We start from the raw sequence: 13,538 nt of genomic DNA on the forward strand, positions 1-13,538 counted from the left end.
CTACAGCTATAAATTTCCCTTTAAGCACTGCTTTAGCTGCATACCGTACATTTTGTCGTGTTTTCATTTTCATTCATCCCAAAGTATTAACTACTTTTGTGATTTTATTTTTGGCTAATTGGTTATTTACAAGTTTTTTGTTTAATTTTCCCATATATGTGACTTTCCCAAATTTCCTTCTTTTATTAATCTCTAATTTTATTTCATTATGGTTGGAGAACACACTTTATATAATTCCAGTCCTTTCAGATTTATTGAGAGTTGTCCTGTGGCCTAACATGGTACATTGTGGAGAATGTTGCATATGCAATTGAGAAAAATACTCAAAAATTGAGTATTCTGCTATTGTTGGGAAGAGTGTTCTATAGATGTCCAGTTGCTTTATAGTGTTGTTAAAGTCATCTGTCTCCTCTATGATCTTCTAATTGTTCTGCTCATTTTTGAAAGTGGGATATTGGCACAAAAACAGACATATAGACCAATGGAATACAATAGAAACCCCAGAACCAGACCCACAAACGTATGGCCACCTAATCTTTGACAAAGCAGGAAAGAACATCCAATGGAAAAAAGACAGTCTCTTTAACAAATGGCGCTGGGAGAACTGGACAGCAACATGCAGAAGGTTGAAACTAGACCACTTTCTGACACCATTCACAAAAATAAACTCAAAATAGGTAAAGGACCTGAATGTGAGACAGGAAACCATCAAAACCCTAGAGGAGAAAGCAGGAAAAGACCTCTCTGACCTCAGCCGTAGCAATCTCTTACTCGACACATCCCCAAAGGCAAGGGAATTAAAAGCAAAAATGAATTAGTGGGACCTTATGAAGATAAAAAGCTTCTGCACAGCAAAGGAAACAACCAACAAAACTAAAAGGCAACCAACGGAATGGGAAAAGATATTTGCAAATGACATATCGGACAAAGGGCTAGTATCCAAAATCTATACAGAGCTCACCAAACTCCACACCCGAAAAACAAATAACCCAGTGAAGAAATGGGCAGAAAACATGAATAGACACTTCTCTAAAGAAGACATCCGGATGGCCAACAGGCACATGAAAAGATGTTCAGCGTCGCTCCTCATCAGGGAAATACAAATCAAAACCACACTCAGATACCACCTCACGCCAGTCAGAGTGGCCAAAATGAACAAATCAGGAGACTATAGATGCTGGAGAGGATGTGGAGAAACAGGAACCCTCTTGCACTGTTGGTGGGAATGCAAATTGGTGCAGCCACTCTGGAAAACAGTGTGGAGGTTCCTCAGAAAATTAAAAATAGACCTACCCTATGACCCAGCAATAGCACTGCTAGGAATTTACCCAAGGGATACAGGAGTACTGATGCATAGGGCCACTTGTACCCCAATGTTCATAGCGGCACTCTCAACAATAGCCAAATTGTGGAAAGAGCCTAAATGTCCATCAACTGATGAATGGATAAAGAAATTGTGGTTTATATACACAACGGAGTACTACATGGCAATGAGAAAGAACGAAATATGGCCCTTTGTAGCAACGTGGATGGAACTGGAGAGTGTGATGCTAAGTGAAATAAGCCATACAGAGAAAGACAGATACCATATGGTTTCACTCTTATGTGGATCCTGAGAAACTTAACAGAAACCCATGGGGGAGGGGAAGGAAAAAAAAAAAAGAGGTTAGAGTGGGAGAGAGCCAAAGCATAAGAGACTCTTAAAAACTGAGAACAAACTGAGGGTTGATGGGGGGTGGGAGGGAGGGGAGGGTGGGTGATGGGTATTGAGGAGGGCACCTTTTGGGATGAGCACTGGGTGTTGTATGGAAACCAATTTGACAATAAATTTCATATATTGGAAAAAAAAAAAAAGAAAGTGGGATATTGAAGTCGCCAGCTATGTTGAATCATTTATTTCTCTCTTCACTTCTATTAGTTTTTGCTTCATTTGTATTGGGACTCTGTTGTTGTTAGAGGCATATATATTTATAAATGTTATATCTTGATGGACTGACCATTTTTTCAATATATAATATATCTCGTAGGCTCTTAGACCCAATTCTAACACAGCAGGGATGCCCCCCCACCCCACAACACTGAGCAGTTTTTGGATACCAGCAGGGTGTCTGAGAATTCAACTCAATTCTTACAGTGTCTACCCAGAGATAGCATTAGATTTCACACATTAAGGGTTCAGTCCTACAAGACTTCTCCCACCCCTGACCTCCCACTTCAGATGCCACTCACAAGCTCCAGGCTCTTGTGCTTCGGACCTATTGACTATAGATTGGAGGTTCCAACAACCTTCTCCTTAGATTCTTTTAATTTGCTAGAGTGGCTTACAGTATTCAGGGAAACGTGCTTACTAGTTTATTAAAGGATATGATAAATGATACAAATCAACAGCCAGATGAAGAAATACATAGGGTGAAGTATGGAAAAAGGACAACAAGTTTCTATGCCCTCTCTAGGCATACCACTCTCTCCAATTTCCATGTATTCACCAACTCAGGAGCTCTTGGAACCCAGTCCTTTGGGGGTTTCATAGAGGCTTGACTGCACAGTTATGATTGACTAGGTCATTGGCCATTGGATGATTCAATCTTCAGCCCTCTTTCCTCCCTGGAGGTTAGGGGCTAGGACTCAAAGGTCCAACCCCCTAATCACTTGGTTGGTCCTCCTGGCAATCAGCCCCCACCCTTGGGTGGGGTTCAAAAGTTACCTTCTTTATTAACAGGACACCCATTTCACCATTATGGCTCTGAAATGTTTTCAGGAACTGTGGATGAAGACCACATATATCTGAGAAATGTATTTTGGTCACCTGAAAGACCAAACATATTTCTTTTTTTTAATTTTTTAATTTTTTCAAACATATTTCTTATAAACCATTATATTATACTAGTCTTCTTTGTCTCACACATTTTTTGTCTTAATGTAGTTTTGTCTGATGTTAATATAGCTACTTCAGCTCTTTTCAGGTTATTGTTTACATGATATACCTTTTTCCATTGTTTTACTTTCAACCCATTTGTGTCTTTGAATCTAAAGTGTGTCTCTTATAAATAGCATATAGTTGGATCTTTTAAAAGATGCATTCTGCCTATCTCTGCTTTTTTTGGTGGAGTGTTTAATCTTTTTATATTTAACATAATTACTGATAAGATAGGATTTACATTTGCTACTTTACTCTTTATTTTTTATGTCTTATATGCTTTTTGTTCCTGTCTCCATTACTGTCTTTTTCTGTGTTAAGTAGATATTTCTGGTGCACTATTTTAATTCTCTTATTCTTTCTTTTACTGCATATTTTTGCATTATGGGTAAACAAGAAACTTACAAACAAAAAAATACATATACAAACACCTTTTAGGGGTGTCTGGGTGGCTCAGTCGGTTAAGCGCCTAACTTGATTTCAGCCCAGGTCATGATGTCACAGTTCATGAGATCAAGCCCTGTGTCAGGCTCTGCACTGACAGCACAGAGTCTGCTTGGGATTCTCTCTCTCCCTTTCTCTCTCAAAATAAATAAACATTTAAAAACCAAAACAAGAAAACACTCTTTTATATATACCTATATTGCTACCTTTATTGTAGCGGCTGTACTATTTATTTCTTTATGTGAATTTCAGTTATTATCTAATCCCTTTTTATTTCAACTTGAAGAACTCTCTCTCGTGTTTCTTCTAGGGCATTTTTTTCTAGCCCCATAGCCCCACCAGAGAGTGGACCCTGGTCCAGACCTACACAATTTTCATTGAGATTAAAGAGAATTGAGCAATCTCTATCAAAATAACACCAGCATTGTTCACAGAGCTAGAAAAAAACAATCCTAAAATGTGTACAGAACCAGAAAAGATCCCAAATGGCCAAAGTAAATCTTGAAAAAGAAAACCAAAGCTGGAGGCATCACAATCCCGGACTTCAAGCTGTATTACAAAGCAATAATCATCAAGACAGTATGATACTGGCACAAAAACAGACACTCAGTGGAACAGAATAGAGAACCTAGAAATGGACCCACAAACATATAGCTGACTAATCTTTGACCATGCAGGAAAGAATATCTTCAGAAAATGGTACTGGGAAAATGGACAGTGACATGACAAAAAATGAACCTGGACCACTTTCTTTTTTTTTTTTTTAATTTTTTTTTTCAACGTTTTTATTTATTTTTGGGACAAAGAGAGACAGAGCATGAATGGGGGAGGGGCAGAGAGAGAGGGAGACACAGAATCGGAAACAGGCTCCAGGCTTCAAGCCATCAGCCCAGAGCCTGACACGGGGCTCGAACTCACGGACCGCGAGATCGTGACCTGGCTGAAGTCGGACGCTTAACCGACTGCGCCACCCAGGCGCCCCAACCACTTTCTTATACCATACACAAAAATACACTCAAAATGGTTGAAAGACCTGAACATAAGACAGGAAGCCATGAAAATCTTAGAGGAGAAAGCAGGCAAAAACCTCTTTGAACTTGGCTGCAGCAACCTCTTACTTAACAGATCTCTGGAGGCCAGGGAAACAAAAGCAAAAATGAACTATTGGGGCTTCATCAAAGTAAAAGTTTCTGCACAGTGAAGGAAACAATCAGCAAAACTAAAAGGCAACTGATGGAATGGGAGAAGATATTTGCAAATGACTTATCAGATAAAGGGTTAGTATCCAAAATCTATAGAGAACTTACCAAATTCAACACCTCAAAAACAAATAATCCAGTGAAGAAATGGGCAAAAGACATGAATAGACACTTCTCCAAAGAAGACATCCAGATGGCCAACCGACACCTGAAAAAATGCTCAACATCACTCATCATCAGGGAAGTACAAATCAAAACCACACTGAGATACCACCTCATACCTGTCAGAGTGACTAACATTAACAACTCAGGCAACAACAGATGTTGGCAAAGATGCAAAGAAAGAGGATCTCTTTTGCACTGCTGGTGGGAATGTAAACTGGTGCAGCCACTCTGGAACGTAGTATGGGGGTCCCTCAAAAAATTAAAAATAGAACTACCCTACGACCCAGCAATTGCACTACTAGGTACTTATCCATGGGATACAGTTGTGCTGTTTCAGAGGGACACATGCACCCCCATGTTTATAGCAGCACTATCAACAATAGCGAAAGTATGGAAAGAGCCCAAATGTCCATCGATGGATGAATGGATAAAGAAGATGTGGTATATATATATCTATCTATATATCTATATATATAGATAGATATATATATATCTCGGCAATCAAAAAGAACGAAATCTTGCCATTTGCAACTACATGGATTGAACTGGAGGGTATTATGCTAAGTGAAATTAGTCAGAGAAAGACAAAAATCATATGACTTCATTCATATGAGGACTTTAAGAGAAAAAAACAGATGAACATAAGGGAAGGGAAAAATAATATAAAAACAGGGAGGGGGACAAAACAGAAGAGACTCATAAATATGGAGAACAAACTGAGGGTTACTGGAGGGGTTGTGAGAGGGAGGATGGGCTAAATGGGTAAGGGGCACTAAGGAATCTAATCCTGAAATCGTTGTACCATATGCTAACTAATTTGGATGTAAATATTAAAAAATAAAAAATAAAATTAAAAAAAAAATAGAACTACCCTGCAACCCAGCAATTGCACTAGTAGGTATTTAACCAAGGGTACAGGTGTGCTGTTTTGAAGGGGCACATGCACCTGATGTTTATAGCAGTGGTATCGACAGTAGCCAAAGTATGAAAAGAGCCCAGATGTCCATCGATGGATGAATGGATAAAGAAGATGTGCTACATGTACACAATGGAGTATTACTCAGCAATCAAAAAGAATGAAATCTTGCCATTTGTAACTATGTGGATGAAACTATGCTAAGCGAAATTAGAGAAAGACAAACATACGATATCACTCATATGAGGAATTTAAGATACAAAGCCGATGAACATAAGGGAAGGGAAGCAAAAATATAAAAACAGGGAGGGAGACAAAACATAAGAGACTCTTAATTATAGAGAACAAACAGGGTTGCTCGAGGGGTTTGGGAGGGGAGTTGGGCTAAATGGGTAAGGGGCATTAAGGAATCTACTTCTGAAATCATTGTTGCAGTATATGCTAACTAACTTGGATATAAATTAAAAAATAAATGAATTACAAAAAAAATTGACATTTTAGCAATATTGAATCTCATACGTGAACATGACATATCTCTCCATTTTATTTAGGTTTTTAATTTCTCTTATCAGTGTTTTGTTTTGAGCATATTAAACATTGGACATATTTTAGATTTGTACCAAAGAATTTCATGGGTTTCGGTACTATTACAAATGGTACACTTTTAAGAAATATCAATTTCCAATTGTTTGTTGCTAGTATATAAAAACAATAGAGTTGCATCCTCATATCCTTCAACCTTACTAAAGTCACTTATTCTAGTATCTTTTTTGTCAATTTTTTGGGATTTCCTATGTAGGCAATCATATTTGTTATAAGTAGAGATTTTTATTTCTCCATTTCCAATCTCTATGCCTTCTATACTTTTTCTTACCTTATTGCTGATAAGGTGCAGATATCCTTGCTTTTTTCCCAGTGTTAGGGAGAAACATTCAGGTCTTTCACTTTTAAGATATTAGTTGTAGGGGCGCCTGGGTGGCTCAGTCAGATGGGCATCTGACTTTGGCTCAGGTCATGATCTTACAGCTCGTGAGCTCGAGCCCTGTGTCGAGCTCTGTGCTGGCGGCTTGGCGCCTGCTTTGGATTCTGTGTCTCCCTCTTTTCTGCCCCTACCCTGCTCACAGTTTGTCTCAATCTCTCTCTCTCTCTCTCTCTCTCTCTCCCCTTCAAAAATTAAATGAACATTAAAAAAATTTTAACGATAAATGATATTAATTGTAGGTGTTTTATAGATACACTTGATCAGGTAGAGATGGTTCCCTTTCATTTCCAGATTGCTGAGTTTTTATCATAAATGTTGAATTTTGTGAAATGCTTTTTCTGCATCTATATAAATTGCCATTATAGTTTTTCTTCTATATACTATAGTCTAATTAATTTCGGGTGTTCAATAAGGTTTGTATTACTGGGATAAACTTGATCCTGGTTTGTTATCCTTTTTATATATTGCAAGATTCATTTTACTAGTATTTTTGCAGAGGCCTTCTGCATCTGTATTCATTAGCTTAAATTAATATTTAAGTAAATATCAAGTACCAGAAGGACTTCTAGTATATGTGAATTAGGTAATTTGTCATAATCCTCCTGCTGAAGACAACTAGAAAAGCTGAAAAAATGTAAAAGAAAAGGAAAAAAAGTTTAAAAAAATTCTCAGAGCTGTCAGACTACAAATCCCTGCATTTAGACACAGGATAACATGTTCATACAATAACTGCTATTTTACAGTTACAAATGTCATTTAAAAAATTTTTTTTAATGTTTGCTTATTTTTGAGAGAGACAGAGCTTGAGCAGGGGAGGGGCAGAGAGAGAGGCAGACACAGAATCTGAAGCAGGCTCCAGGCTCCGAGCTGTCGGCACAGAACCCGACGCGGGGCTCGAACTCACAGACTGTGAGATCATGACCTGAGCCGATGTCAGACACCCAACTGACTGAGCCACCCAGGCTCCCCACAAATGTCATTTTAAAAGCAAGATAATGCTTTTGGATCTGGCATAAATAGATTTCTTTTCTCCTTTTGTGTTTCAAAGGTAGACATAAATACATTGACCCACAACCTACAGACTCTAGAGGAAAAGAATAAGCACCTGTCAGAACAAATGGCTTCCCTAGAACTTCAGCAAGTCCCTTCTGATTACAATGAGGTGGGTATAAAAAGGTCAGTCTAAATTAGGAATTAATGACTAGTGTGTTTTAAAAAATCAGAAGTTAGGAGATGGATTTTCTTCACTTGTGTTTTAATAATTATCATTTAGTCCTGAATAACTTGGGCTGACTGTGCAGAGAGCCTTACAAGTGCTCAAACAGTAAAAGATTAATAAAACAAGAATTTTAAAAAAAAAATTTTTTTTTCAACGTTTATTTATTTTTTGGGACAGAGAGAGACAGAGCATGAACGGGGGAGGGACAGAGAGAGAGGGAGACACAGAATCGGAAACAGGCTCCAGGCTCTGAGCCATCAGCCCAGAGCCTGACGCGGGGCTCGAACTCACGGACCGCGAGATCGTGACCTGGCTGAAGTCGGACGCTTAACCGACTGCGCCACCCAGGCGCCCCTAAAACAAGAATTTAAGGCAGCTAATAAACATCTGCCTCCACAGATGATCTATAATACTGAAAAGTATGAATATTTCTAATATTTTAAAATACTTCCTATTCCATAAATTATGAGGCAGAAGGCTGTATTTTTCTTTTCCTTTTTTGACATTTCCATTAGGCAATCAGTAATAAGTACGATATCTAAAAGCTGTTTGACACAGTCAGTGCAATACAAATAAATGGTAGAGTTTAGACCATCTCTAAGGGGAGGATATTTAAAGAGATGATCATTCTGTTAAGCAGCTAGTATGTTTCCTGTGTGCTTTTGAGTACTTGAAAAAAATTAGTTACTGCTTCTGTAACATGCAAATCACCTTTGAAAACTGCATAGAAGACCCTGGTGTGAGTCTGTCTTGATCTGAGTTAAATTCTTTCAGACTCTGTCATAAGCTGTACATTACTTCAGTTGTGAAATCCTAGAGAATAATCTAATACATTTTCATGACCTTAGAGCCAGACGGCCGGCATTTCAGTTTTGGCTATGACCTCGAGTATGAGCCTTAACCTCTCTGAGCCTCAGTTTCTTAATCTGTCAAAGTGGGGGAAGTAATACCATTATTAGGAGGTTGTTGGAGGATTTAGTAAGTTAATACATTAAAGCATGTAGCAGATAACTAACATTTATTGAATTTTTAGTATTTGAACTGTCCCAGAAAAAAGGCTTTTAAGTTCCTCTTATAGCAACAAGGTGCATTAGCTCTAGTTCCTGGTACTATCTCAGACCAACCCTCTCTTCCCAAGATTAAAGACTTATCCATGTCCTCTGCTTGTTGGCCATGTATCAGCTAGACTTATCAGCCTACTTGCTTCTGGTCTTTCTGGAAGACTACATCTCAGTCTCTCGGATTCTTTCAGTGCCCCCCTGCCAGTGAGTAGGCCTGTGGCCTTACCCTGTTAGTGACTTTGACAGATCCTGCTAATGATTTTGTCAGTGTTGATTCTTGCTTTCTCACCACACCTCTTAAGGTCTCCCAATGATAAACCACACCTCAGGTCCAGCTTGTAGTTCTGTGTTTCCACATAGAATTTTCTCTGACCAGGCCTGCCTGGAAGTCCTCCAGTTGGCTGTATGAGTCTTGAGAAATGAGGTTGAGATGTCAGTATTAGTTTGTTTTTTAATCTCAGCAATATCATTAAACTTATCACCGTTCAATGCTGGCAGTATATGTTTGTTCTTTGGGAATTCACACTTGAAATTCTCAATACAAGTTACCTTTCTAGTATAATCTGTTACTGGTTTTTGGAGATATGCTTATGAGTGTATGTTGTGTATGCCACACCACAGATTTGAAGTTCGACCTGGTTTCAACCCTCAAGGTTCCATTTACTGTGTGGCCTGGGCAGGGCTTAAACCCTATGGCCCTTGGGGCTAAGGAGATCTCCCTTAATCACAGCACACTGTGTCTGCACATATCAAAATGGTAACTTTGTGAATTAGAAATTGACCTGTTGATGCATCTGCCTTCACTGTCTTCTGATGCAAGAGTAGTAGTTACTCACCTTTACACTCCCTTGCCTAGCATAGCACCTAATACATAATAGGTATTTAAAAATTTTTTTTTAATTTTTTAATGTTTATTTATTCTTGAAGGAGAGAGACAGAATGAGAGTGGGGGAGGAGCAGAGAGAGAGGAGACACAGAATTCTAAGCAGGCTCCAGGCTCTGAGCTGTCAGCACAATCTGTGAGATCATGACTTGAGTGAAGTCGGTCGCCCAACTGACTGAACCATCCAGGCACTCCCATAATAGGTATTTTAGAAAGATTGAGTAGAACACAAGGAGGGTCACAAGGAGGATTAAATATCATATTGTGCGTAAAGTACCCATCACAGTGCCTAGCATACTTAATACATGTATAAACATTATTCTCTTTTCTTCTTCACACCAATTTTGGGCTTATTTTTATTATTTCAGCCTTTAATGATGGTATAATTTAAGTCTATTACTATAGTCAGTCATGCAGGGAACCACAGTGAGAAATGATCCAAATGGATTTTTTTTTTAAGCTGAGTGCATAGCCCAACATGGGGCTCAATCCCACGAACTGTGAGATCATGACCTGATTTGAAAGCAAGAGTCTGACGGAGCCACCCGGGTGCCCCTTCTTTTGGAATTTAAACATACATTTTCAAACAGTAGCACTAGACAGAAGTATAGTTCCCTATGCAACCAGGACTTCAATGATTTGAAATTAAACCGTGAATTAAATGTAGTATTTCTTACAACTAGGATGACATTCAGTGCACGCTCATGTAGGTATCCAAGTTGGCTCAGTTTGCTGTGGCCCATGCAAACCAGTTGTTAAATATTTTGAATAAAATCCCTGCATACAGGGGTGCCTGTCTTAGTCAGTAGAGCATGCAACTCAATCTCAAGGTTGTGAGTTTGAACCCTCACTTTGGGTGTGGAGATTACTTAAAAATAAAATCTTCAAAAAAATCCCTGCTTACAATCTGCTCATAAAATAGCTTTATCAAGATGCTAATATCTTTTGGTTTCATGTATTCTTCTAATAGCCTTCTAACTTTCACAGCTCATCTTAATTTTAAAAATGATTTTAGAAATCATTTTGTGGCTTACAATTGACCCTTGTCAACCTACCTTTTATTTCTTAAGATAATTTTATGTTTGCTTCCTGCTTTTCCAAGGAGTGATATCTTTGTATATCAGTTAAAATGCATATTCTAACAATTAGCATTTTTCTTGGTATTCTAATTCTCAAGTGAGTCTCCAATTTCTCTTTTGCTTGCATATTAATGGTCTTTTTAGTATATTGCCAAGATTTTTTATGCAAAGGTTAATCTCTGGCCTTCCATAACTCAGAATCTGAGATATTCACTCATTTAAGCGCTCTCTAATTTCTGGTCTTCCGTTGATTCTCTTAAATATAAGCCCTATTTAAATAATCTGGACACAATAATTTAAACTACTGCTTTAATATCTGCTTTCCCTTAGCAACTGGAACAACTGGAACAATTTCTTTTCTGTTTGTTGTGAATTTAAATAAGTGACCTTGTGTCAAATATCACATTTTGATTTTGCTTAGACAGTTTACACTATCACTGCATTAACATTCTCTTAGGTGACCAAAAAAGAGGAAATCATTTTTAAAGTATATTTAAAAGATTAATGGAATTTCTTTATGCCTTTGCCTAAAAGAGGGAACTTTATTGAGGTAAAAAGTGCCATTATTTAAAAAATTCCTGGACATCTTTTATAAGAGACCCAGATCATTTAAGTTACTGCGAAAAAAAAAGACTTCATATTCCAAGAAGACAAGCAAAGTTATCTTTGAGTGTTTGTTATAGCTAGCATATTTTAGGTTTAAATCTAGCTCTTGGTATTTTATATTGCACTTTATAGCACATGGGGCACCACAATTTATAGAACTTAGAACTGAATTTTAAATACCTATGCTTTTGTTTTTTGTTTTTGTAACATCATTGGCCATCCTTGTTTATTTTGCTGAAGACTTGGTCAGAACATTATCCCAAATGTTGTGTTCATGGAATGTTTTTACCTCATAGTTTCCAAAATAGAAAGTATTGTGGGAAAGGGGGACTGTATGTGTTACACTGACAGAAAATTAATTGATGATTAATTTTATGGTAATATGTTCTAACCTCCTATTTATTGATAACAGTCTATATTTCCGTTAGGTTATTTTGTGTGGTTTTTAAAAATTTTTTTTAATTAAAAAAATTTTTTATTAAATATAATTTATTGTCAAATTGGCTTTTTAATTTTTTTAATGTTTATTTATTTTTGAGAGAGAGAGGTAGAGTGTGAGTGGGGGAGGGGCAAAGAGAGAGGGGGGACACAGAATTTGAAACAGGCTCCAGGCTCCGCCTTATCAGCACAGACCCTGATGCGGGGCTCCAGCCCACGAACAGTGAGATCATGACCTGAGCCGATGTCAACACTTAGCCTGCTGAGCCACCCAGGAGCCCCACCCTTAGTTTATTTTGAAACCAATTCTTTATTGGCCTGAATGCTTTAAAAAAATAATTTCCTTTGACTTAGTGGGAACCACATATAGTGATTAAAATTGAAAGTTTAAGAAACAATGTATGAATATGTATAATTACGTATGAAATAAATACTGGTCTGATAGGACAAACACTTAGATAGGCCATAATGGTTAACCCACTGATGCCAAAAATTGGATATAAATTTTTATATTGAATGTGCATAATTTGGGGTGGGTTGTATAGAAGAACTAATCACTCTTTATGGCTTTTCCATAGGTTTTTATCAAGCCTAGAATGTCTAAAATAGCCTAATTCTTCTAGCCAAGGCAACTACCAAAGGGAAAACAATGCTCCAGGCTAGTGTACACTCTTGTAGAACATATGCTATCATGAAAGTATTTTGAACCCAAGAAGAAATGTGTTACATGTTATTACATAGTAATCTAGTTTGGAATGTGTTTTTGCTTTTATTTGGAAAATATTCATAACACTTGAAATAAAGTACACTACAAAGTGATAACTAAGGAATAGCTATAACAGTGTTGGAGATGGTGAGAATTATCTCTTGTATAAATTCATATCTCTACATCTGTTGACATCTTTATTAAATTGCCTAAAGTTGAACATAAAACAAGTCTAAATTCTTTGGATTTAAATGCTGAAAAGGCCTCCTGGTCTATAGTAATTATGTCAATGTAGGATATTTACCAGCATTAATAACACTTCCCACTAAAGATTTACTGCAAATGATCCATAGTGCAGCTCATTGGCCAATGTGATTAAGAATTTGCGTTCTCTTGGGGCGCCTGGGTGGCTCAGTTGGTTGAGTGTCCAACTTCAGCTCAGGTCATGATCTCACAGCTCGTGAGTTCGAGCCCCGCGTCAGGCTCTGTGCTGACAGCTTGGAGCCTGGATCCTGCTTCAGATCTCTGTCTCCCTCTCTTTCTGCCCCAACCCACTCCCATTCTGTCTCTGTCTCTTTCAACAGTAAATAAACATTTAAAAAAAAAAAAAAGAATTTGCATTCTCAGTTACATTTGCTTTTGTGTGTATTATTCTTGCAGTTTATTTGTGAAGATGATTTTGACATAAGGCAAATATCAGTATGTCCTGCTGTTAAGATATAACACTGAAATAGATCATGGAAGGTGAAAATTTCCATATTCAATCACTAATATGTAATCATTCCAAATTCAATCACTGGAGTACCAACAAGGACCAAAATTTAATCAAAATGAAACTGTATTTTATACTTATTTTTTCTGAAAAAGTCTGAGGAAAAAGACATATAAAAAATAACTGTCATTATTAAAGGCTGTTTGAATGA

General features: G+C 37.5%; 1 protein-coding gene across 4 annotated transcripts in view; it reads left to right on the forward strand.

Moving 5' to 3' along the window:
* CCDC150 (coiled-coil domain containing 150) overlaps positions 1-13,538 on the forward strand; it is a 100,643-nt gene that overhangs the window by 44,820 nt on the left and 42,285 nt on the right. For all 4 annotated transcript variants that reach the window (XR_006296897.1, XM_043577371.1, XM_043577373.1 and 1 more), the window contains one exon: positions 7,672-7,785. Coding sequence is in view for 3 of the 4 variants with exons in the window: in XM_043577371.1 (XP_043433306.1) it covers positions 7,672-7,785 (114 nt within the window). In the remaining variant the exon portion in view is untranslated. The remainder of the gene's footprint in view (positions 1-7,671; positions 7,786-13,538) is intronic.

The sequence above is a fragment of the Prionailurus bengalensis genome, chromosome C1 (genome assembly GCF_016509475.1).
Source record: "Prionailurus bengalensis isolate Pbe53 chromosome C1, Fcat_Pben_1.1_paternal_pri, whole genome shotgun sequence".
NCBI lineage: Eukaryota > Metazoa > Chordata > Mammalia > Carnivora > Felidae > Prionailurus > Prionailurus bengalensis.